This window comes from Podarcis tiliguerta (genome assembly GCF_965153285.1).
Source record: "Podarcis tiliguerta genome assembly, chromosome: 1".
In the NCBI taxonomy this organism is placed as follows: domain Eukaryota; kingdom Metazoa; phylum Chordata; class Lepidosauria; order Squamata; family Lacertidae; genus Podarcis; species Podarcis tiliguerta.
Genome location: NC_139534.1, coordinates 72,133,470 through 72,159,985, shown reverse-complemented (window position 1 = coordinate 72,159,985; position 26,516 = coordinate 72,133,470). Strand labels below are relative to the sequence as shown.

At 41.7% G+C, this 26,516-nt stretch overlaps 1 protein-coding gene across 4 annotated transcripts in view; it reads left to right on the top strand.

Moving 5' to 3' along the window:
- The window catches only part of ELP4 (elongator acetyltransferase complex subunit 4), a 151,310-nt gene that overhangs the window by 105,932 nt on the left and 18,862 nt on the right, over positions 1–26,516 (top strand). Inside the window, exon 10 of one of the 4 annotated variants that reach the window (XM_083437414.1) lies at positions 16,485–17,132. The exons of the other annotated variants lie outside the window; for them this stretch is intronic. Within the exon in view, the coding sequence (XP_083293540.1) occupies positions 16,485–16,508 (24 nt within the window). The 3' untranslated portion in view covers positions 16,509–17,132. Of the gene's footprint in view, positions 1–16,484; positions 17,133–26,516 lie in introns of those variants that run through there. 4 annotated transcript variants of the gene reach the window in all.

Below are 26,516 nucleotides of genomic sequence, written 5' to 3'. Positions count from 1 at the left end.
AGCAACGTAGCGAGCCACGTCAGCCTTCAGGCGGGGCCACCAAAACTCTCGACTGACCAGATGGGTGGTCCGATACCGTCCAAAGTGCCCCGCTGCTGGGGCATCATGGGCCATCCGGAGAACCTCCAGCCGTAGTGGCCCTGGCGGGATGTACAAACGACCGTGGTGCAGCAGAAGGCCCTGATGCAGGACCAGCCCCGGATACTGTGGGCTGGACCCCTCAGCCAGCTCCCGGAGTCGTTCCTGGGCCCAAGCGTCGACCCGCTGCTGTTCCCGCACCCGAACCTGCAGTGGCTGCGCCTCCTGGGTGGCCAGGAATGCAGCCGGAGGTAGGATCGTGGTGGGTTCTGCTTGCTGTACCGTGTCTGCGTTGTCGTCAGGTTTCCGGGACAGGGCATCCGCCTTCTGATTCTGAGAGCTAGGGATGTAGCGGATCCGGAACTGGAACCGGGAAAAGAACAACGCCCACCGGATCTGTCTTTGGTTCAGCTTGCGGGTGGTCTGGAGGTACTCCAGGTTCCGGTGGTCGGTTCTCACCTCCACCGGATGTCGTGCCCCCTCAAGATGGTGGCGCCAGACCTCAAAGGCTACCTTGATGGCCAGTAGTTCCCGCTCCCACACAGTATAGTTACGCTCCGCTGGTAGGAGCTGGCGGGAATAGAAGGCACAGGGTAAGAGTGGCGCTTCAGGACCAATCTGTTGAGACAAGACGGCACCGAGAGCCGTACTGGAAGCGTCGGTCTCCACCACAAAAGGTCGAGAGGGGTCAGGATGTTGTAAGATTGGTGCCCTCTGGAAACAGGCCTTCAACCCCTGAAACGCCTCCTCTGCCTCCTTGTCCCAGGAAAACGGCGTCTTTGGGCGCAGTAGCCGGGTCAACGGGGTGGTGCGATGAGCATAATCAGCGATGAAGGTCCGGTAGTAATTGGCGAACCCCAGGAAACGCTGTAGGTCCTTGCGGTTCCGGGGTGCCGTGAACTGGAAGTGTCGGCGACCCCGGGCCTGACGACGATCCTCCAACCGGTCGCCTATTTGTAGACTCCGTTGAATGAGAGTGTCCAGCGTGGTGGGGCGTTCCATTGTGGCCAACTGGTCCAGTACCTCGTCCGAAAGCCCTTCGAGATACTGGTCCCGCAGTGCCGAGTCATTCCAGGTCAAGTCCTGTGCCAACAGCCGGAACTCCGTGGTATATGTGGCCACCGTGGACTTGCCCTGTTTCAAATGCCGAATCGCCCGGTTGGCTTGACTCTCTTTCTGGGGGTTGCCGAACGCGGCCTCCAAACGATTGCAAAACCCCGTATAGTCTGCCAGCAAGGGGGAGTCTTGCCTGAGTAGCGGCAACGCCCACTTGGCCGCCTGGTCCTTTAACAAGCTAATCAAAAAGTGCACCTTGGTACGGTCGTCAGGAAAGTTCCGGGCTCGCCCCTGAATATACAGTTTGGCCTGGGCCAGGAACATGGGAAAGCTGGCCGGGGCTCCATCAAATTTCTCAGGCAAAGCCACTGGGTACTTGCCCGGAGCCGGGGCGTCGGCCCCAGAAGCCGGTAGGGCTTCCAAGCGTTGCTGAAGTGCCTCAACCGCGTCACTGAGCTGCTGCACGGTGTGAGACAAGGCCTGGTTCTCCTGGGCCAAAGCCACCAGTGCAGCCGCCTGTTCAGCCATGGCCTCTGGCTCTTCCCGAACGCACCCCGACGAAGGGGGAGTGCGGGAGGTGGCGGGAGCAAACTGTGCTGGTCCCGGGGGTAAGGTACCTTGGGTGTAGCAAAGTCCACACGAAGAGGGGCAAGGTCCGAGGCAGAGTGCCGGGCGGTGAACAGGAACGCTGGAACAGGAGGCTGTGCAGGGAACAGGAACACCGGATGGTCGGGAACAGGAGGCCGAGCAGGGAACAGGAGTACCGGATAGTCACGAGCAGGGATCACGAACGCAGGAAGGTCCGAAGCCAACAACGACGTTGCTCCCGCAACCTGGGGCCGGGCTGACTGGGCTTTTATCCTCTTCTAAGGCCAGGGGCGGTCCCGGCCCCCAGGAGCCCCGCCTCCTCTGGCCTTAAGGCGAGCACTCCTCCTGGGGGCAACCAGTTCCCTTCGCCTCTCTGCTCTAAACCTCTGCAGATCAGGAGAGGCCGAAGGGTTACTGGGCCCTGGAGGAGGCTCACCTGTGGCCACTGAGTCGTCAAGCCTCTCTGGGGCCAGAAGGGCTTCACCTGGGCCCAGCTCCTGATGCACTGCCACAGGTGCAGGCTCTTCAGCATCTAGGCCTGGCCCCAGTTCAGCCGGCCCTGGAGGCGGGGACTCCTGTGCAGGCCGGGATTCCTCTGTTTCATCCTCCGAATCGGAATCCCAGGCCATCACAGCAAGGAAGCAGTGGAACCGGTAGCCAGAGTTACTGGACTTCAGGGGGTTTAGTCCCCCAAAAAGGACATGGGTCTCAAGCTGATCCTGGACCTTAGGTGAGTCAATACCTTCATCAAGCTTAGGAAGTTTCAAAACGTGGCCATTGCCAACATTATGCTGCTTCTACACCTTGGAGACTGGTTCACACCTCATGGGCATAGCCGGGGTGTGTGTGTCAGGAGGGCAGCTGCTCCCCCAAATCAATAAAAATCAATACAAATCTGAGGTTCTGCCCCCCTTAACAAAACCTTGTCTCCCTAACAAAACCCTGCCCCTCCCCACAAAAAGCCTGGCTACACCCATGCCTCAACTATATTTTTACATTTCTGTACAGCATTAGTTTTTTCTCCACTTCACCCTGGGAAGCCATTGGTTCCAATTTCAGGTCTTGCCATTTGAACTTTTAACAGTCAGTTCTTTACTAAGTGCATAGTGGCCATCACTGCCTTCCTCTGTGTTCAGGGAATCACAGTGTTCTCATATATCAACAACAGATTCCTTGTCACTCCTATGACCAGCTTTCTGACATCCTTGGTACCACATTGGCCTTCCTCAGTATCATAGGGCTTAAAAATTGTTAGCAGGCATGTCCAATATTGCTGTTGGTCTTTCAATAGGCTTTTGGGTCACATTGCAGCGACCCTGGTAATCACATCTTAGGTGTGTTAGGTCTCTCCAGCACTGGTTCTAGAGCATCTTTCAGCTGCACTGGAATCACCTGGGTTTGATGCTAACCCTGATAGTGCAAGTTCACGATTCCCTTGGGAAATGGACCTCTCATAGCAACCTGCTTCAGAGAAGCATCTTTCTGTTACTGGCACCCCCTGTCATTGTTACTGACAACATGTCTAGTACTAGCTGAGGAGCAGACTGCAGAGACCTCCACACTTCATGGTCTCAGAATGAGCTCCATCTCCACCTGAAAGCCTTGAGCCGCAAATAAGCAAAGAACTAGTTCCAATGCACTCTTAACTCTAGCTCTGTAGTTCTGAAACTATTGGGCACTGTTGGCAGTCCATTTGGCCAGACATGACCATTCTCTGGCAGACCTCCTCAGTCAGATAACCTCATTTCATGAATGGTTGCTCATACCGTGGGCAGCTAGGAGCCTCTTCTAGTGCTGAAAGATGGTAGCACTCAAGATATTCACATCTTCAGACAACAAGCAATGTCACCTGTTTTGCAGCAAGATAGGGATAAGCAAGGACTTATCTATGACTGATTTCTACGAGAGCATGTGTGCATGGTTAAATATGTAGTTGTTTGCAGAGCGGAAAAATATGAACAAAGATATCTGAGTCCCCCCTCTACGCAGATTAACACGTATCCTCAGCTTATTTATTGTTAAACCCCCTAATTTAGAAGGTAAGATAAAGAACTTCAGGTTTATAGGTACTTAAAGTCTTAGGGAGAATGCCTTGAGGATGACAGAGTGTTAAATCCTCTGTTGCAGGAATAATATTTGAGCCAGCTGGTGGAGTGATCTTTTTCCTTATACCTGCATTCCTTACCATATCCATAGGAAAAACAAATTGTGAGCCAATTAGAATAAATAGCAAAGAAACTCCTACTTCAGTCACAATAGCAGTATCTGTGAAACTGTTCGTCCTTCATACGGTAATAGTTGAATGGAAGGCACGGAGGGCAGCTCTTTTCATGCAATAATAAGGAAACAGCTGTGGGCAGGCTTCCTGAATGGATGTCATATTTGAGGAAGGGGTGTTCACTGAACCATTTATACTGGAGCCTTACAGAGCTGTCTAGAAGGATGCAGAGAGGAAGAACTGCATTTTCCGACACTGAAGGTGGGAGGGCACCTTTTTTCTTTTTCTTTTCCTGCTCCTAGGTTGTTGGGTTTTTGTTTTTTTATAAACAGTTTCCCAAGAGGAGGGAAATAAACTGCATGAGCTTCATGGATAGTCTCCATGTCCCTTGTGTCCTGCCCCAGCCTTCTGGTTCCCCAGAAAAGGTATTTGGTCTCCTGTCCACCATCACCACACAAACACAGAAGATGGGACAGATGGAGGGGAACCAGAATGATGGAAAGCCTATAGGCCAGGCATGTCCAAAGTCTGTTTTGGGGGCCTGCCGGTTGGTTTAATCCAGCCCCTGTGGCAGTTTACTTCCTAGGGTAAAATCCTTAAAAAACCCTCAACAACTTCAATCCTAAAAGAAGCTCAACAACTCCAACCCTAAGAAAAGCTCAATAACTTCAATCCTAAAAAGGTCAACATCTTTGGTTGGCCCTTTGGTCGGCCCCCATGGCCCTTCACTTCATCAAATCTGGCCCTCTTTGAAAAAAGTTTGAACACCACTGCTATAGGCAGATGTCGCCGTTGGTCCTTGTTCCTTCATTCAAAACACCACCTCCATCTGTTCCATTGGCATCAGCAGGGAAAGTATAAGTAGTAGAACTCATTTATATATTGCAAAGATTGTGGTGATCTTAGCTTACCTCACCTAGCAACTACTATGCTACAGTACCCCAAAACTCCATTTTGGCAGCAGGTTGTGTTTTGATTTATTTATTTTTATTAGAGGAAATAAAATGCCATCTAGTGCATTGCAAACATTTGCTATTTGTTGCTCAACAGCAAATGTTTCCTAGAGGGGAACTTGAAAGGCGGTGGAGATCACTGAGGATGGGTCTTCTGGATGCAGTACTTCTGGATGGAGCACAGCTGCATGGCTTAAGGCCCTGACAGTTGTGTGGAAGCATAGGGAGACAGGGACAGAAAGACAGACTACATGAGAAGAAAATGCTGGGGACTGAGAGAATGCACGGGGGTGGGGTGGGGGGGGCCATATAGAGATCCAGAGAAAGCACAAAGAAGAAATTTGAGGGGAAGGACATTAGCCTGCAGTATCCTGAGAATGTCCCATTAAGCCCCCAGAAGCTTAGATAGCCAAAGGTATTTCACAGTCTCACCTTAGATAAAGAGGAGGCAAATGGTATTCCATCTCCTGAAGAGATTATAATTTCTGGGAATGTCTGGAAGAGAATTTCAAAGAAAATCCTTACTTGTTGTTGTTGTTTAGTAGTTTAGTCGTGTCCGACTCTTCGTGACCCCATGGACCAGAGCACGCCAAGCACTCCTGTCTTCCACTGCCTCCCGCAGTTTGCAGACTCATGTTTGTAGCTTCGAGAACACTGTCCAACCATCTCGTCCTCTTCCCCTTGTGCCCTCAATCTTTCCCCACATCAGGGTCTTTCCCAACATCAGGGTCTTTTCCAGGGAGTCTTCTCTTCTCATGAGGTGGCCAAAGTATTGGAGCCTCAGCTTCATGATCTGCCCTTCCAGTGAGCACTCAGGGCTGATTTCCTTAAGAATGGATGTGTTTGATCTTCTTGCAGTCCATGGGACTCTCAATAGTCTCCTCCAGCACCATAATTCAAAAGCATCAATTCTTCAGCGATCAGCCTTCTTTATGGTCCAGCTCTCACTTCCATACATCACTTTCACAGTAACCACTAGACCAGGAGTGGATAACCCCACTTGGGGGGGAGGGCTGTCCAACCACCAAACGAATTGTCCTTTTCCCTCAAGTTGCGACCAATTTTATGCAGCATCTACAAAAAGAAGAAAATGACCAAAGCAAACATGCTTCTAGAATAGACAGAACCCAGCATCCTGATCTTCATATTATAGGAGTTAATATTATAGGAGTTAATATTATAGGAGTTATTATAGGATGCTGACTTCTTCTCATCTGCACAGATCTGCTGAGCAGGTGCAGGGGTTTCTGTGCGTGTGTGTGTGTGCATGTGCGCGCGTGCATTTAAAATTGTATGGGAGAAATTGTGGGGTGGTCACACCTACCTTTGGAAAAAGTGAATATTCTTGGTGGTCAAAAAAAGTAAGCACCCATGCACTATACATTAGACCCACATATAAGCTGGCGGCATTGTCTTTGGACCCTCAGCTGTGTATGTTCCAACTGTATAGTCCTCTATACAGATCCTACTTCTCTGCCGAAAAGCAACTCAAACCTTTCACAGATCACAAGAAATTGTCTTTTTTTCCTTCTGCCCTCATCAGTGCTGGAAAAAGTGCATACTAGCTAGAATCCTGATCCAGTTTGATCCAGGTCAAAGGAGGAAAAATTGCCATCAGTTCCTGTTCTCTGTGTCTCCCAGAGAGTGGTGGTGACCCTGGGGGCAAATCTGGGCCTTCAGGTGGTTCTATCTACTCCACCTCAAGAACATAGAGTACAGTAGGAGTCCTATTGGATCAGACCAACAGTCCATCTGGTCCAATATCCTGTTTTCCATGGTGGCCCACCAGATGCCTCTCTGAAGTCCCCAAGCAGGACACGAAAGCCTATTTGCTCTTGGTCTTTAATGGCATACTGCCTTTAAACCTGAAGGGTGCAATATAACCACTGTGGCTAGTAGTCACTGATAGACTCAACCTCCATGAATTTGGCTTGTCTTCTTTTAAAGTCATATTGTAGTAAAAAGTTAGATTAATTAAGTCCTGTGTGACTATTACACACTGTGGAAAAGGGGAGGGGGATATCTGTCCTGAATCTCCTGCCAGTCAGTTCACTGATTGATCCAAGTTGTAGCATTCAGAGAAGGTGAGAAAAGCGTCTCTCTATCCACATCATGCATCATTTTATAATCCTTTATCTGCCGTGACTCCAGGGTCAGAGCCCCCAGGTTTGGGAAATGCCATGGACTCAAAGGAAGTGTCAGATGGGGAAGATGGCACTTTCCTAGAAACAGTACTTCAGGAGTTTGTCTCACCCCCACCTTCCTGAACTGGGTTAATTCCATAATGCCATCCTCTTGAGTCCAAAGACTCCAGCCCTGAAGCCCCAGTGGTACAATTTAAATTGATTTAAATCAGTGTAATTTAAATTGTTACTTGCATCACCAATAAAAAACACCAATTTAAATAATTGATTTAAATCAAGTTTCCCAGTTCACAATTCATAACATTTCCTAAACAACAGTGCATACTAATTGCCTATAACAGTTACAATATATTGATTTATAGCTAAATAAAGCCTTTATACAACATAGGCACACTTGTTTATTTTTGAATTGTTATGAAGGCTGCACGCCACTCCCAATCTCTGCCAAGCGGTAGCAAGATTCCAAGGTGCTTACCTGGGTTGAGTTTCCATTGGGAATCAAGAGGCAATCTTTAAGAAATGTCTTTAAGAAATGTGGTTTATTAACACATATTTACAGCCTATGTGCAGATGGAGGGAGAGCAGAGTTTACAGCCTTCGCATCTCAAGAGGGGGTTGTCTTTCACAGCAGCTTAGTGTTGCATACAGAAGTTTTCTCAGTGCCATCTCTGTGCCTCTGCCACAGTCTGTCTCCATCCTGTCTTCTTGGCATTTGCCCTCCAGCCCCCCCCCCCCCCATGGAGTTCTCTCTGCTTCCTGCTTTCCCTTCCCAACTCCTCCTCTTCTGTCTGACCCCCTTCTTCCCACTCTTCCAAGCTTAATTTTAAAAGGTGACAATCTTCCTATAACCTACCGTCATTGCTCACCATAACCTTGGCAGCCTCTGTTGGCATAGACCCAAGGATTTCCCTGTGATGGGGCATAACCTTTTGTTATGCTTAATGACTTCTATCCTGGGTGAGGCCCCAGCCTTGAAAGGGTGCTTAGCCTGTATTTTTCCATTGGCCTGGCATCTTCCCTTCAATACTCCCAAATATCAGCTAAATTCTACCCTTTATTAATTTCTAAAGTTCACTTTAGCAGTTATGGGTGCCCTTGCATCCCCAAACTCTGTTAGCCCAGAATTGCAACAGTATATTGCATTATACATACCACCTTCCCATTACAGTGGTGCCTCGCAAGACGAAAAGAATCCGTTCCGGGAGTCTCTTCGACTTGCGGTTTTTTCGTCTTGCGAAGCAAGCCCATTAGCGGATTAGCGCTATTAGCGCTATTAGCAGTTTAAGGGCTATTAACGGCTATTAAAGGCTTAAGGGATTAGCGGATTTGCTGCTAAAAGGCTATTAGCAGCTTAGCGCTTTAGAAAAAGGGGTTGGGGAGCGGAAAAAAACCTCAAGAATCGCAAGCCCATAGAGAAATTCGTCCTGCGAAGCACCTCTGAAAACGGAAAACCCTTTCGTCTTGCGGGTTTTCCGTCTTGCGAGGCATTCATCTTGCGGGGCACCACTGTATTTCATTTTTATCTCAAGGCAGCTTTGGGTGTGCTGCCCACAATCCTTTCTGGGACACTAAGCAAGATCACTTACTTGAAGATAATGGTGATTGTCTAACACAGAAAGGTGTGCTGGACTTTCAAGAGACAAGGTTGATAATGGCAAAAAAGTATTTATAATGTTTAGTTGATAGTTGTAAAATTAAAAAGTTACCAGAAAAAAATCAGTATAGTTGTATTTATAATGCTTGGCCTCAGGCATCCAATATTTTTCTTCTTTGCCCCCCCCCCCCTCTTTACATCAAAAAAGATGGCTTTAATTTAATATATGTTCTATTGAATTATGAACTGTTGAGATATAAGTGTAGAATTTAACATTTATTTAACTCAGAATTTAACATATTTTTAGAATTTAACATATTATTTTTAATATAGCAATATCAGGAGAAGACTCAGAAGAAATTTATTGCTCAAAACCACAGGTCATAACAACACATTTTAAATGATAAATAATGCTACAATGCTGGTTTAAATTCTTCAAATCCCCCCCCGCCCCCAGTTTTACCTTGAGAACTGAGGCACAGAGAGTTACTAGTCATGGGTTTTTCATGAATCTGTAATTTATCTCATTCATCTTTCCAGTTTAATAGTCCAGATTTCATTTCACATACTGGTTTTTGAACATGGCTCTGAGAGAAAAGCTGATAGCTTTTAGAGTGTTGTCTCAAAGTCAAATTGAGTAGGGAGAACTTGCATTTTTTCCTACTCCTGTAACTCTCAAAAGCTTTTATTTTACAATAGATAAAATACCTTATTAGTAGTGTCTAAAAATATAGCATTTTGTTTTATTGGTGGTTTATTAATAATACCCCATAAGTACAAACTCTCAAAAATGCAAGTTATAAAAGGTATTGGTTAAACATTTTAAATAAGTCTCCATCATATCATTCTGAATGGTGTCAAATACAATTTTTATTTTTAAAAGATTGTAACTGGAATTTAATCTTTGAAAATATTAATAACAGCTTACAGCAGGTAGGCTATAAAATAACACTGTATGCTGTCTATTTAGTTTCTGGTTGAAAAAGCACAGCAGTACTTTAGTTCATTACCTTTGAAAAAAACAGTAACAAGATAATACAGCTGCCTCTGATTAAGATGTAAATTCTTTCTAATTAGAATGTAAATTCTTACATTTAAATGAAGACATCAATTGTCAGGATGCCATATGATATCTTATTCCACCTTGCGTGAATGAAGCCCTCACTGTTCATCTATGGCACTAAAATAGTTTTGCAATCCCTTTGTTCTCTGATTCTTGTAATATTCTCTCTTCATGTTCCCTTTTCACATTGCTTTTGTTTGTTTTCCCCCTTGCATCTGATATTGTTGTGTCTTGGGATTTTGTAGAAATTTGGAATGAAAATTGAGTTCAGTCAGTGCCAGTATTTGCTTGTGCCTCAATTACTTCTGCTGAATTTTCCTCAATGCAAATCAGGCAGGTTGCATAAAGTAGTGCATGTATTTGAAATAATTAATTTTCTGTAAAATGATGGAGCAAGTCCAATCAACCTTCATAAAACCTAAATAAAAGAATAAAGAATTAGAAATTAATTAACTTTTTTGTGTTGGTGATACTTTATTATGAAGTGCAAGGTAGCAATAATAAGTTTTCCTGTTGAATCTAACTTCTTCATCAAACATGGACAATAACCTTTTGCCACTGTCATTAAATAGAAACACACTTGGAAAATTTTATTTCAATAATATGCGGAACAGGAAATATTATATGTGGTTAAAAGCCCAGAAGAAGTAATGAGTGCAGAACAGTTTTTTAAGGCACTGTGTGTAAATCAGAACTATAAATGACTACAATCCTAAGCATGGTTATTTGGAAGGAGGATTCTGTGCAAATATGCTGAGCCATATATACCCATGGCATAGCTTTACTCTCACACAAGGCTCATGGGTATTGCTTATTTTAAAGTGCCTCATGCATGTGCTCTGCAACCTCCTAGACTAGAGCAAAGCTAGAATGTCAGAAAGCAGGCTAGGCTAGAATCTGTCTCCCTGATATACTAGCTTTGCACAGATGGAGAGAGTTAGCATTTAAACCCCTCTGTGCAAGATGAGACTAGAGGACATTCCTTGATAGGGATGACACCTGCTACTGGAAGAATCAGGCAGGGTCTTCTGAAATCTTCTGTCTCCTCTCCAGGGGAGGACTCATCCATCTCTTCCTAGACTGACCCTGCCTGCAATTAATAACAGTTGAGATCCTTTCATGTGTTTAGTTGCCCAGTTCTTCTTCAGCCTTTCTTGTCAGTTTGCAAGTTTCGGTGTTTATCTCAGTCTATCCTCCTCTACCTGCTTTTTGTCAGTGGTCTTGTTTTATTTAAGGAGTGTGGGTTTGTGTGTACTTGTCCATCTGCCTCTTGGCTTTCTAGTTTATGTTCATCTTTGATTCCCACCATGTTCTGTGTGTGACTTCTCAGCTTGGTATCCCCCCTCCCCACAAAAAAACCCTTCTATGTCCATGGGGTCTTGGAGGAGGTAGTCAGTGGGACACTCTGTGGAATGAGTATGTGGCCAGTCAAGATGCACCACGTGTTTCTTTGGACCACAGAGTTGTATGGGCATGGAGCAGGTGGTTTCCACAAGCGGCGCTGAAGAGTGGGGCCACGATTTTGTTTCTCCAGCAGTTGTTGCTGCACTTTGCCCAAACTGCTCTGTTTTCAGCCAACAAGTTCAATAACCAACTTGCAACTTGAGTGGGACTACCAGGTTTGCTCCCCCAGAGTAGTCCTAGTTTGGAAGAGGCTTTGGTAGTTTCCCACTTTTTTTGTTTACTATGAAGCAGAGTGCTCCATCTTCATCGTGGCTTCTCTGGCTGCCTTCTCAGCATTTAACAAAAATTTGGGGCAGCAATGGAACTTAGCCCTTCCCAGCATACCCAGGCAGCATGGTGTGATATTCCCTTCACCCAGTGCAACCAATGCATCTGTCTTGCAGTGGGAGGCCTTACCTTTCCTAAGGAAGGTGCATTTTCCAGGTTTTTTGTCATGGGTCTGTGGATATATCAGTCCTGCGATTAAGGGGTCTCTGCACGCTGCATGCAAAGGCTACTGGGATAGACAGAATTTCTAATGTTGATCCAGGACTGCTACTGTCATCATCATCATCATCATCATCATTATCATCATCATCTCTCTCTCTCTCTCTCTCTCTCTCTCTCTCTCTCAACACACACACACACTACCCTTCATCTGAAAATTCATGGCAGTTTACAACATAAAAACACAAAATAAGACACAAAATGCATAACAGAATAACAAAAATTACCAATAACCCCCCTTCCCAACACACACACACACAGAGAGAGAGAGAGAGAGAGAGAGAGAGAGAGAGAGAGTTTAATCAGCCAAAGGCCTAGTTGAAAATGAACATTTTTGCCTGGCACCTGAAGATATTGCAGTTAACTTAGAAAGTTTCAGGTTTTATGCCTGGAACAGAACTGGTTGAAGCAATGTTTTAATTGGCTTTCAAAATTTAAACTGGTAACATGCTGTACCTCTAGGGGTGTCTTCATGATGTTCTGCAAATGTTTAGTGCGCTTCACTTTTTTATATTTAATCACTAGTTCGTGTTCAATATATCCTAGCTAAAACTAGCAACCCCTTTAAAACTTAAAATTAGTGAAACCTGTACATTTGATCCTCAAAGCTTGTATATCTCAGTATGGAGGGGTAAGAGCCTATACATTGCCAATTGATATATTTAGCCCAAATTGTATTTACACTGTTGTTATGAAAGTGAGTGACAACATGTTAATACACTATTGCATTTTCTTTTGGGTTTCTTTGACCAGCTTATGATAAGCCCAAAAAACTGCAATTTGTGTTCAAAGCAGTGGTGATTTTATAATAATGGTGCCAGGTGAGGTTTCCTGGAGAGAGCATTCCACAAGCAGGGAGCCAATGCAGAAAAGGCCCATTCTCGTGTTGCCATACTCCAGACCCCTGATGGGTGGAATCTAGACACACATAAAAACTGTTCTGAAAATGCTTTGTATATTGCACTTAAAATGTTTTATTTGCAGCTGTATAGCTGAATCCATGGAGGAGACTCACAAAGAAGGCGCTCAGATGATGATTGCAGGGTCTGAGTCAGTTTCATATGGGGAAAGGCAGTCCCAATTACGGCAGCTAGTAAGAGATTCTAAATAATTACTCTGGTAGTTGGTAACAATTATGTGTTTCCACTCATTTTAATACAAGCAAAGTTCACACAGGATCATAGCAAAAGACCCTAATAGTAAAATATATACCATATTTTTCGCTCTATAAGATGCACCAGACCACAAGACGCACCTAGTTTTTGGAGGAGGAAAACAAGAAAAAAAATATTCTGAATCTCAGAAGCCAGAACAGCAAGAGGGATCGCTGCACAGTGAAAGCAGCAATCCCTCTTGCTGTTCTGGCTTCTGTGATAGCTGCGCAGCCTGCATTTGCTCTATAAGACGCACACACATTTCCCCTTACTTTTTAGGAGGGAAAAAGTGAGTCTTATAGAGCAAAAAATACGGTAAATAAAATTTGATTACTTGGAAGAGAATGCTTACGAAATATGCCTTTTGTTATCTCATAGTAAAAAGAAAGTATATGAAGAGGAGGGGAGGAAAATATATGTTGAGTCATAGCAAGGATTTGTTTGGAAAGTGCTGAAAAGTAACACTACCTAATAATGTGTTGTTGTATTAGCATTGCTTTCCATTTGTTTGACATGATTCCTAACAACCAGTTGTTCTTACCATCAGATGTTTTATATATGATTAATTATTTGTTTGTACAATTAAACTGCACAAGTAACAATGTAAATAACATGGTGCCTTGGTGGTTATGTAGCAGTTATGACCATATTCTGAGTAATTTAAAATAAACTTAGCGTTGGGAAAATAGTAGGCAACTCATATATCTATAACTGTTAGTACAGGTGTCAGTGACGGAGTTTATTAAAATGATAATTTTAGTATTGGTCATCATAAAACCTTTGGCACCTAGTTTTCCAGGTAGCAGAGTATGGTCCCATTAATAGACCAAAGCTTTCTGCATGATTACTGCCTTTCATAATCAGTATCAAAGATATTAGAGTACTGTATGCTTCTTTTCATCTGTAATAATCTACAGGTGTTCAGTGGCATACCTTTCTCCACTTTCCAGGTCCATAAAAAAATTCCCAGCTAATGTCCAATATAGGAGCCTCATGCAGCAATCAATGACTTCTGAAATTCTAGGGCTCAGAAAATAACAAATTCCTTTTGAAACAGAGCTCAGAAGCTAATTCTCCTTTTGTTCTAGTGGCAACAGTGACCTGATCTCACAAATCTGGATGGAGTGCATATTCTGGTCTCCTGGGTGGGGACTAATCTGTTAAGTAAATCAGATTCTTTTAGAATTACAGAATGCCCTGTAGAAGATTCTTGATTATCAGGATAAACCATTTTGATGCCTTTTGTCTTTGAAGGTATCCCAGACACTTTTAAAATTAGCTCATACTCAGTGCTAGTAATTGGCAACTTAAAATTTGCATAAATTTGAATGAATTTACTTATGTCTTTCACATATGCAAATTGGAAGTATGACTCATGGTGACAGCATGCCTCATTAAATGTTGAGTTTATGCAGTTTGCCATTGGCTGGAAATTTTATGCAGATAATAAAACTGGCTTGCATAAAGTACCAACTACAGTATGGTGAGAAGCTTCAAGATTCCATATAATCTCAGCTGTTTTGTTTGCTATTATTTGATGTCAGGTTAGCAGTAGTGATCCTTGCTAGTTCAAAGTCTTTGTTGTAGCATAGCATTAGTCATAATATGTATGGCAACTAATTCAAATCCATGCCTCATTCTGTTTTGGGGTGTTTTGGATTGTGCATGCCTTCTGATTCCCTATTGCTTCAGTAAAAAATACTTCAGCTTTTATGATAAAAGGTGCAGTTGCCTGTTGCTTTTAGTTTTGGTTTAACTTTCATTTCCAGATGTATAATATATATAATATATATTTTATTTTCCTGGTATGGTTGAGTTCCATCTTTGTAAAGATGAGCATGTGAACAAATAGAAACCTGCAGTATTTGTTTAAAGGCTTTGACATGTCATCAAGTGTAAATCTGCTCTAATGCCCAAATCCTACCTGATGCCAATCAGGAGCTTTTTTTATCCTGAAGAATTGTTCTTCTGAATATTGCATTAACATTTCATGTGCTACTGAGCAAAAACTGGAAAACGGAATTCCATAATCATATTTAACATTCAACTACATTTCTGCTGGATCTTGCATATCAGTTATTTTCCTCAGTTGATACTAGCAATATGTTATATGAGACATATAATATAGTAACAAACTTAACTATAGCGTAATTTCCCTTTCTGTCAGGGAGGAACAAAAACTGTACTTGGTGTATAATTGAATATTTGAGAAGCATGTGAAACTGCTCTATGCTTCAGATGTTCTTAAGTGTCAATAAATATCTTGGTAGAACTAGGGATGGTCAAAGAATTGGTTTGGTTCACATTCCAAAGTGAAAAGACAGATTGGGCCATTATTATCACATACTTGGAGAGCTTATAGTAGATGAAGTGCTTTGAAGACTGGCTTTTTAAAAACTTTCCCTATGGGTGCAACCATATTTCCCCCCTGATACTTTGTTCTTCAGAGGGATGGCATATCATCACATCTGTTGTTCCTAGAGACATTTGTGGCTCCATTTTGAATAAATGTGCAGCAGTCGCAATACCACCCGGGCTTTATATGTTTGAAGTATCTACTACCTGTATAAAATAACATGGAGAAAGTTTTTAAAAGGCAGACCATCTCAGCCTTATTTTCATTGTGAACTTCTAAGAGTACTGCTGAAATAGAGCAGAAGGGTCTGTGGAAGGAACATACACAAAACAGAAATTGAGCTTTCCATTCTAGCTTGGACTGAGCGCCACTTGAAGCAAAAGAAGTATTTGTCTCAAGGTATAAGTGCCCTAGAACTGAGGGTATAAGAGGAAGATCATGCAGTGCCCCTAGACAATGAATACTCCCAGGGTTGATTGGTGATGTCTATGTAGAAACATTGGTAATGGAATTTGTAATATGTTTGTTGTATGACATGTCTGCCTGATGTGGAATTCATGGATATAAACCGAGTAGGCAAACTGCTAATGAGTGTTGTTTTTTGGAAGACTTGTAGATTGTGGTACATAAGATTACAAATGGCATTAAGAATTGCGGTTGCCAGATCACAGAAGCCAGCTTTTATTTGTTAAGTAGGAGGCTGAAGTTCAGGACTTTCTGGAAATGCTGCTTGTTCCATATGCCAGGCCAAGTAGGCAAAGATGCAGAGTATTGGTGCATTGATGAGACCATGGTGTCGGGAGAAAGGCCAACTAAAATCAGAGGTCTGATCCATCTTCCCGATGAAGATGAAAGCTTTTTAGATTAGTAAAAGGACAATTAAGTAAAGGGGACATTATCAAGGTTTATAATACTATGTTGGGCAAAGAAAAAAATATTAAAGAAACAGAAAATGCTGAGGTTGTGCAACTGCACTTTAGGTACCAAAAAAATAAGGGGCTGTGATTAAAACACTATAATAATAGAATATAATCCACAGAACTTTATAATGTAGTGACAATAAGCTTTAAGGGATGTGCAAAAATAAAGACTTCCAAAAAAGCCAAGGATGAGAGCTTATGAACACCAGATGTAGGAGGAGTCCTAAGAATAGCCATATTTACATTATCTGAGAATAAATAGCTGTTAACTAATTTTTCTGTGTCTGTTTTCAGTATTCATATCCTGCCCTTCGCTCAGAGCTTGCATGGTGGGTCAGAGCATAATATAGTATGTAATAAATGACTCCACATTGAAAACTTAATAATAACTTCATTAAATTAAAGCTCAGTCAATCAAATTAGGAAGTTACTGAGGCATGGATAACCATGGCAGTCTACCCGCATCCAGGAATGGCTGGAGCAAGCAACAGGCGCTGCAACTACCTGAGCCTTTACAAGGTGTGATCCAGTACTCTCAGGCTACATACTTGGAGTGCAAGTCATGAACCTCTATCCTGGATCTGACAACCACCAATCTACCATATTTGCATCTTGTTGGAATTCAGTTTCAACCTTTTGCCCTCCATCCCTTTACCTCCAGGCACCAATTCAGCACTCAAGCAATGTTACCTAATTCCAGTAGAAAGGAGATCTACAGCTGAGGGTCTAGTTGCGATGCAATAAAATATAATGTGAAGCCCCCTTCACCAGCAGCTAGCATTATAGCGTCATATTGTCCTAAATCTCACTTTAGTCAGTGGGCCTATAAATGCATGTAAAATCTCTGCTTCTCCAGTTTCCAAACTTGCAAACTTAGGTTTTAGATGGTTAAGAAATTTGGCAGGCAAGTGCCCTGTAGCTTTCATATTTCTGTGTACTATTTTTAAAATAATTTGTCTTGCCTCTTCAGTGTATATCATTTGTGCTTCTTTCATTGTTAATAACTTTGAATGGTTGTAATTCTTTCATGTGAAGCAATAAAAAGCAAATGCACTATACATTCTCTGTCTATGCAAAAATGTGAGTGTGTAGTTGGTAAGAAAGATGTTCAAAACAGAAAGAGAGATTGTGGAGAAATTATATTGATTGTGTGGGTTGGTAGGTGAGAAAATGTAACAGTATTATGAATTGGTGTTTGGAATAATAGTAGGTTTGAACAAGGTTGTTAAGTTTTTTCTTAGCACTTTCTGAAACTGGGATAATTTTAATTGTGTGCATTTATTCATAGTTAAAGTAATATTTCATTTTAGAAGTGTAACTTCTTATAAAATATTAATTTGCATGTACACTAATCCTGAAAGTAGGATTAAATTTCATTCCATAAAATCTTGCTGTTCAGCTAAATGATTCAATGGAAGTTTTAAGATGCCAGTTGTATTTTTGAAAATTTGTCCATTGATGAGTTTTTCTTTTTTTTGAATTCTTTATTTTTCCATCTAAAACAGAGTATGAAAGGGCATATGCTAACGCAGCCATGGTCTCCAGGAACAGCAGTGCTACTAAAAACAATTCTTATGAATGGTTGCCGGGCAGTTGACAGCACAGTAAACTGGTCTCCTCATACTTATCTTGATTAATGATTTAGTCAGTCATAAAATAAAGGGCACTTGTATTTTAACTAGAATACCTGATTCACTCAACTCCACTAAATATATAACATTTATCTGATCGTTTAAGTGCACTATCATTTTTAAGTAGTGTAAGTTTTAAATATAGAAACCTGTTTACAAATAAGATGAAAATTACAATCTTTGAATAGAATGAGAATAATGCCTAAGGAATGGTTCAGACATACAGTGGTACCTCGGGTTAAGTACTTAATTCGTTCCGGAGGTCCGTTCTTAACCTGAAACTGTTCTTAACCTGAAGCACCACTTTAGCTAATGGGGCCTCCCGCTGCCGCCACACGATTTCTGTTCTCATCCTGAAGCAAAGTTCTTAACCTAAAGCACTATTTCTGGGTTAGCGGAGTCTGTAACCTGAAGCGTATTTAACCTGAAGTGTATGTAACCCAAGGTAGCACTGTATGAAAATCTCTCCAAAAGGAGTAGCTGGAGCATTTCTGGAAACAGTAATGCCTTTCTAGACTGCTACACTCATGCAAAGGAAGTGCTGGCTTTAAAAGGGATACGCCATCAGATTCTACTTCCTTCGTCCAGCTGTACCCCCCAAGGGTACAATTTCAAATGCTTAAATTGGCCCTAGGATATAACACTGTTCCCAAACCATTAGAGTTGTATTATTCTTTCCCATAAAATCATAGAAAGCAACAACATAACCAGCTACAGTGGTGCCTCGCAAGACGAAAAGAATCCGTTCCGCGAGTCTCTTCGTCTAGCGGTTTTTTCGTCTTGCGAAGCAACCCTATTAGCGGATTAGCAGATTAGTGCTATTAGCGGTTTAGCAGCTATTAGCAGCTATTAAAGGCTTAAGGGATTAGCGGATTAGCTGCTAAAAGGCTATTAGCAGCTTAGTGCCTTAGAAAAAGGGGGTGGGGAGCGGGGGGGAAATCGCAAGAATCGCAAGACATTTTCGTCTTGCAAAGCAAGCCCATAGAGAAATTTGTCCTGCGAAGCACCTCCAAAACGGAAAACCCTTTCGTCTAGCGGGTTTTCCGTCTTGCGATGCATTTGTCTTGCGGGGCACCACTGTACTTTCACCAGAAACAAAGATGAGTTCTAATTTAACAGTTCTAATTTAACAGCGGTCTATAAAGATTCTCATTTCCTGGTTTTATATCATATTTCTAACTCAATTACTTAATGAACGAACAAATTAGCCGAACAGGAAGCAACAAACCAATAAAAATCAGGACAGGGTGCATTTAAATTGTTAAGAAAAACTCTACAACAAATTGCTAAAATGTCCACAAGTGCTAATTCTCTTGCTTTGTATCTTTGTATCTTTGCTTTGTATCTATTCCAAAATTGTGTGGATAGAAGCCAGTGTTTCTGAAGACTCTGCAGAATAACTTCTTTCTTCCCATGCATTGCAGAAGGTTGGACTAGATGACACTTAGGTTCCGTTCCAACTCTACAATTCTATGATTCTATACTTATAAGCCATAATTTTATTCATATAATCTGAATCTTTCTTCTCCGCTGACCAATCATTTGCAAAACAGCTGATTTCCATGTTCTTGCTAATAGAATACATGCTATAGTCAACATACTTACATGCTCCTTCCTGACTTGTCACTTAATTGCTCCCAGTAACGTTGGGGCATTCATTTGGATCACAAATGTCCCAGCTGATACTATTTATGATGTCTTACTGATATATATATTTTTATCCAAAGGCATTCTAACCAAATGTTGACAAATATGCATCTTCTTCTGCTATGAATCTGACAAATCTCAATGCAGTTTAGCTTCTTGTAACTGTGGGTAAAGGTAAAGGTAAAGGGATCCCTGACCATTAGGTCCAGTCGTGGCCGACTCTGGGGTTGTGGCACTCATCTCGCTTTATTGGCCGAGGGAGCTGGCATACAGCTTCCGGGTCATGTGGCCAGCATGACTAAGCCGCTTCTGGCAAACCAGAGCAGCGCATGGAAATGCCGTTTACCTTCCCGTAGCGGTACCTATTTATCTACTTGCACTTTGACGTGCTTTCAAACTGCTAGGTTGGCAGGAGCAGGGACAAAGCAACGGGAGCTCAGCCCGTCGCGGCCCTTCTAATAGGCAAGTCCTAGGCTCTGTGGTTTAACCCACAGCACCACCCGCATCCCGTGTGTAGTACCATCTATATTGTATTACAATAGATGAACTGAGTATAGTTCTCTCTTAACGTCATGTCTACCAGAAATGAATTTAGTTTCTACATACCTACATACCTATTTCCATTCATCTTCAGTTATTTTAATATTGAATAATCCTCCCCAGTTTTGTTTCACAGAGTCATTTGTATTGGTTGTAAATATATTTTTCACAGGAGCCCTTTACTTTTTTCTTGTGCAATAGTCGGTTGGAAATGTGTCATTGGCCTATTAATATTCATTCCTCTTGTGGCATTTAGGATACTGTTTCTAATTCATAAGTATATTAAAAATAGTAACTACAGTTGGTCATACAATGATTATTCATTTAGAAATAGTATTTGACCTTGGTAATGCCATCTCTTAGTCATTAAAGTTTCCTACTTTGCGCGCTTAGTGAAATTGAACTCCATGCATTACATGGAGCAAAAAGATATTTTTTTTCTGATCTTGTTCGAATACTCTGTTTTTCCACTCTTGATGGCTGCTCCATAACCAGTCTGATGATTGTCTACTTCCACTAAGGTCTCATGTACTGATAGGCAAACTAACCCACTCAGCTAGTTCTACCAATATACGTACATGCATGAAAATAAAATCTTACATTTAGTGATGTTATTCCACCTTTGATGATTTGTTGCTGCGTAATTACCTGTGCTTTAATTGGGTACATTTGTTTAAACTTAAGAGCTGTTTAAACTTAAAAACCACAGTAGTGAATAGTCAGTTTTGCTCCAACTTCCTTTATCTATCTAAATACAGTTTTAAATATTATTTTTATGATGTTTTTTGAAGCTTTTGGTTAAATAACTGTATGTGCCTTTTTATACGCTCTGTCAGTTCAGAGATCAGAAGCAGTGTTCCCCTTCTAAATTGAGTAAAGATGTAATCATGACTGCACTGATTTCAGTGTTTAAATTCAACTTTCTCTATTGAGTTTGGGATTATGATAAAAAAATCTTCTCTGTTAATCCTAAACTAGAAGACACCAAGAACCACTTTCACAAATAAATCTTGTGAAAACTCTGATGCATTTTGGCTGGGATCAGATCCAAAGAACTACAAGGACTTGAGCACGTCTAGAGGGGTTTTCATTCATTCATTCACTCACTCACTCACTCACTCATTCACTCATTTATTCGTTTGTAGTGCTGAAGTTTCATTAACTAAATCACTCTTGAAAATTTATCAGTTTCAAAAGTGATTTGCTACATGGTATGGTGGGAGCACCCTCACAACTGGTTCCATAAAACCAGCCCCTTTTGCCCTGTTTTTCTTCAACAACATACTTACCTGCCACATAGCAAACCAAGGTGGAGACTGAGGGGAAGTTTTTAAAAAGGTTTGCTGTATAGAAAAAGGTAATACCGTATTTTTCGCTCTATAAGACGCACCAGACCACAAGACGCATCTAGTTTTTGGAGGAGGAAAACTAGAAAAAAAATATTCTGAATCTCAGAAGCCAGAACAGCAAGAGGGATCGCTGCACAGTGAAAGCAGCAATCCCTCTTGCTGTTCTGGCTTCTGGGATAGCTGCGCAGCCTGCATTCGCTCCATAAGACGCACACACATTTCCCCTTACTTTTTAGGAGGGAAAAAGTGAGTCTTATAGAGCAAAAAATACGGTAATTATTACTGGGCATGGCCAAGACCTTGGGAACACCTCCTTGGATCTCAGTCCATATACAGCAAAATTTAGCTGTTCTCTCCATTTTTTCCAACCCCATTCCAATAGAAATCTAAAGACCCTAAAGTCCCTAACTGTTAACTGACTTTGTAAAATTAGATTCAGCTAAAATTCAGCATATCATTTTAGATTTCTGTCAGTGTGAGGTATGGAGAAGATGGAGAGGACAACTACTAGCAATCTCTAATTCTCTGTAATTTTTTATGTAAGGCTTTTCCAAACAGGAAAGTCAAACAAGAAAAATAAGCCTTCCAATTGAAGGAAGAAACCCAAATAATGCTTTCAATCTTCTATTAAAAGCACTAAGGAATAGTGCAAACCATGATTATGTGAACACAAATCGCCTTTAATATGTCTTCAGAAATCATTTTGAAAAAGTATGCAAGTGACATTCATTCACGGTGTCAGAATAATATTTCTACACTTTGACTTTGTGATTTAACACATGTACAACCTCTTCTACAATTTGTGTGGGGTTTTTTCTTTGGGCTATCTCAAGTGTAATCTATTTATGGAGCTATATTATGTATTCAAGTGCAGTTTTCATGTCATGAGACGTATGGTTCTTGTACTATATAAAATCTCTTCATTGGGCATTGGAAACATTTAAAAAGGCTTAAACCATTAAGACAATGTTTTTAATTAAATTGTTATACTCTGATTCTTTGCAAATTCAGTGCTATGAATTTACAATCTGATGATGATGAATTAACATTAAGATGGTTTTGTGGGGGAAATATTTATATTTTTCACAACTTGAAGAAGATGTACATGGCAATCCTATGCACAGTTACCTGAGAGTAGTATTGAACACTGTAGAACTTCTAGTAAGCATACATAGGATTGTGCTATTATTCATTATATCAATTCTGTAATAAAATTAGGTGGGCTTTTTTAATTATCCAGACCAGTTTAGGGGTTAGGTGAATCCATGTTATATCAAAATGATGCTTATTTTAGATTAAGTTTGCAAAACCACGACTTGCTGGAAGTAATAAAACTAATGAAGTTTTGCTTTCTTTTTTTAAAAAAGCACTTCTCTTCTTAAGTCTTCCCCTCTTGTCTCTTGGAGCTTATTTTGATACAGTGGTACCTCGGGTTACATACGCTTCAGGTTACAGACTCCGCTAACCCAGAAATAGTACCTCGGGTTAAGAACTTTGCTTCAGGATGAGAACAGAAATCGCGTGGCGGCAGCGGGAGGCCCCATTAGCTAAAGTGGTGCTTCAGTTTAAGAACAGTTTCAGGTTAAGAACGGACCTCCGGAACGAATTAAGTACATAACCAGAGGTACCACTGTATTTCTGGGATTAGTTACAAAGGCAGGAGTACTTATGGTTTGAGTACTTTCTACTCCTTCCTCTCCGCTTTTCATCTCCAGGCTGCAATTCCCTTTCTTCAGTATCATCACCATGGAAGGTAGCAAATGAGTTATCAGCATACTCATCCACGGTCAGAAGCCTTGGATCTGAAGGGGTTAGATCAAGAATGGAAAAAGACTTCTCCAAGTCCATCTCCTCCTTCTCTTTCCTCTCTGGGGGGTGACAGGAATCATTCTGTGCACTGTACCTTTCACAGCCCCCTTGGTGTCTTCTGAGGTTGGCGACTGCTGTCCTAGCTCCTCTGGCCCAGAATTAGTGTCAAAACACTTTACAAAAAGATAAAACAAGAAAATCAAGAAAAAATTACAACCATACTTTAAAGCATACCAAAGTTAAAATACAAAAACAGATAAAAATTACCCCAACTTTCTAAGCATCTGGGTAGGCTTATCTAAACAAAAGTGTTTTTAGCAGGTGCCAAAAAGCATACAGTGAAGGCACCTGCTTGATATCAATGGGGGGGGGGGCAGAGTTCCAAAGTGTAGACACTGCTAAACTAAGTGATTGAGTTCTTACAAAAGTGGAATGGGCATTATGTGACACCTATAGTAGTGCCATTTCTGCCCATCAAAGTGGTCAAGTTGGCCCACCAAAGTGGTCATGTTGGGTAAGGTGATCTTGTACATAACCTGGTCCCAGGTTGTTAAGGGCTTTATATATTATCGTATTGGCCCGAACATAAGCCGCACCTGCAAATCAGCCACACCTTTAACATTCGGGGGGGGGGGAGAGAGAGAAAAAAGACAATACCTGAATATAAGCCACTCCCTTAAAATTGGGTTACAGGTTGAAAATTGTAACTCAGAGCCAATTTAAGCCTTCGATCTTGCAAGCCCACAAAAGTTACCGTACAACCGCTAAAACCGCAAATCGCTTTTCAATTGCTGCAGTTCCGCAGGCATTCAAGCTCGCAAATCAGCAATAAAACATTTCTTTGTTCCATTTTACCGTATGTCTGTTTCAGCAGCGATATCGTAAAAGCCAATTTTTGTAAGGTCGCAGTCGGAATTTGTAAAAAAAAAAGTGTGGCTTTTATTCGGGCCAATATGGTAAATCGTAACACCTCTGAGCAGGGGTGTTATATGCTGACAAAGCCTCACTCCTGTCTGCAATCATGCTGCAGCATTCTGCACTAACTGCAGCTTCTAGATCAAGCAGGACGGAAGCCCCAGAAATCCAGTATTGGAAGTAACCAATGCATGAACGACTGTGGCAAGGCTTTATCAGTCCAAGAATGGCTGTAGCTGTCAAGCCAGTCACCATTAGTAAAAGGCACTTCTGACCACTGAGACTGCCTGAGCCTCCAGGTATAGAGCTGGATCCAGAAGCACTCTCCTATGGTTGTCCATATGGATACATAATGGTCTGGGAGTGAAAGTCTTAGAATGAAACTAAGTAGTAATGATGGTATTCACTATACTTCTCAAATACCTCCTGTTGCAAGTGAGTTGCTTAGTAACAAATTGGCTAATGAAATAAGGGAGACACAGATGACTGTGTATAGGACAAGGACATCTTTTGTGACATCCATTCAGCATCTTTGATAATAACTTAAAGCTCTGTCTGCAAAGCCAGTGGAGATGGAACCATTTCACCACTATTAGGTAATCTGGATATATATATATATATATATATATATAGTGTCAATGCAGCTTTACATAACATGAATATTTGCTGCATGAACTCAACTTTAATAGCAAATAAAAATAGCATTAGGCATTTTGGAAGAGAGTGGATATCTTATTTTACCAATTTGGCATGAATATTACATCTACACTAGTTAAATCTAAAAGGTGCTTCATATATCTTTTTTTTTTTTTAAGAAATGAAGTGCCAACACAAGAAGGCAAGAAATATATATTCTCAGGTTGGCAGCAAATATATACCATTTGTGGCATAATAAATAGCTGTGGTGATGTGATAGAATTGATTTAGAATTTTGTTGGGAAGATCGTCATCATATGCACCTTGTATGGAAAGAGAGAAGATTCAATTTGCATTTTATTTTATTGGGATCCAGAAATATTAATTAATGCTCAAACTTTTTATGGTCTGGTTTGTCGCTGTAGCTTGGATCCAGAGTGGCCCTTCTGCAAACATCTCTAGCAGAAGCTCCCACTCATGGAAGGGGAACAGGAGTCGATTTTTGCCGATTCCTCATTCAGTATGAAGCTTCCTTCACTCTTTTTGTGCTGTTTCAGACAGTTCTTCAACACTCCAGAACACTCAGTTGGGACTACAGAGGAAAGAAGTGATCAGCAAAAATTGCCTCCCCTCCTCTGAATATAGCCCACTGATTTAAGTGGCAGTATTCTAGATTAATTTTAGGGAGCTCTCTGGTGTGCCCAAATTCAGCAGGATCATTCTCCCTTCCCATCAGCCAATGGGGGTGATCTTGCTTAGAACTAGACTCAGGTCTACAGAGCTCATTCCTATAGCCAAGCTCAGTGCTAAGCAAGATTGCTTTCCCAACGTATCGGCTGATGTGAAGGAAGGATAGACCTGCTTATCATGACTTTGTGCAGCACTTCAAAGGCTCCTGACAACCACCTGGATGCTGTTTCAATCAAGCCCCACCCTTACCTGCCTGAAATCAGGTATAGGGTGGATGGGCATAGCTTGCCCCAAACACCTTGCAGGCCAAGATTGGCACATGGGCCAGAGGTTCCCACCCCTGGTTTAAGAAAACAACTAGCCATATGATACAGATTGCTGGATGTGGATTGTTTTCTTTCAGCAACAGCATTTGGTGTGGGGGAGGATTCATGCACACATAGTTAGGACAATCAAGCACAGAAAACTGTGTCTAATAAGGCTACAGCACATGGTTCAGTCTTTGCTGGATTGACACCGAGAACTTTTAGATGAGATTAATTTCTTCCATTTGTACCTTGCAATTAATGAAGTATTCAAAAGAAATAAAACTAAATGTTAATTTTGGCCTTTTGGAATCAGTTTAGTACACATAGCCCCTAAATATTTCTGGCAACAAAATATATAGTATATGTTCAGCCTTTAATTACTCTGGCAACTAAGAGAGTCTTATTTCAAAGACCTTAATCCACCCTAAGTTAAGCATTCATTTATTAAATGAAGCTACTGATAGATTGTGCAGGATCCTACAGAACAAAGCTGCTTCACACAACATTTCCTGAAGCTGTTTTTCCTGGTTTAGGAAAACTGTATCAATCCTATAATATATAACAAAATGAACACCTTTAAAATAGGCAATTAGTCTTGGAGTGTTCATTTGTACTCCAAGTTGATCAACAGGTACACAGCAGATAAAAAGAAGGAATATTACCATTACCAGTCCCAGAGTCCTTTAGGGAGTCCCAAGCCACCTGTTGAAGACCAATGGTTTAATTAAACCAGAATGGATGTGCTGAAGAAAAGAGATCAGAGTTTTTCATTTTGGATGCAATGACTACAGTTGAATATTAAACCAAGATGTCCATGCAGGGAAAGAGAGCAAGGAAGATGAAGTCTCTTTGCTCCTTCCTGGCCATGGTTTAGCAGGCCGAGAACTAAGCATCCATCCTGGATCAATGTACCATTT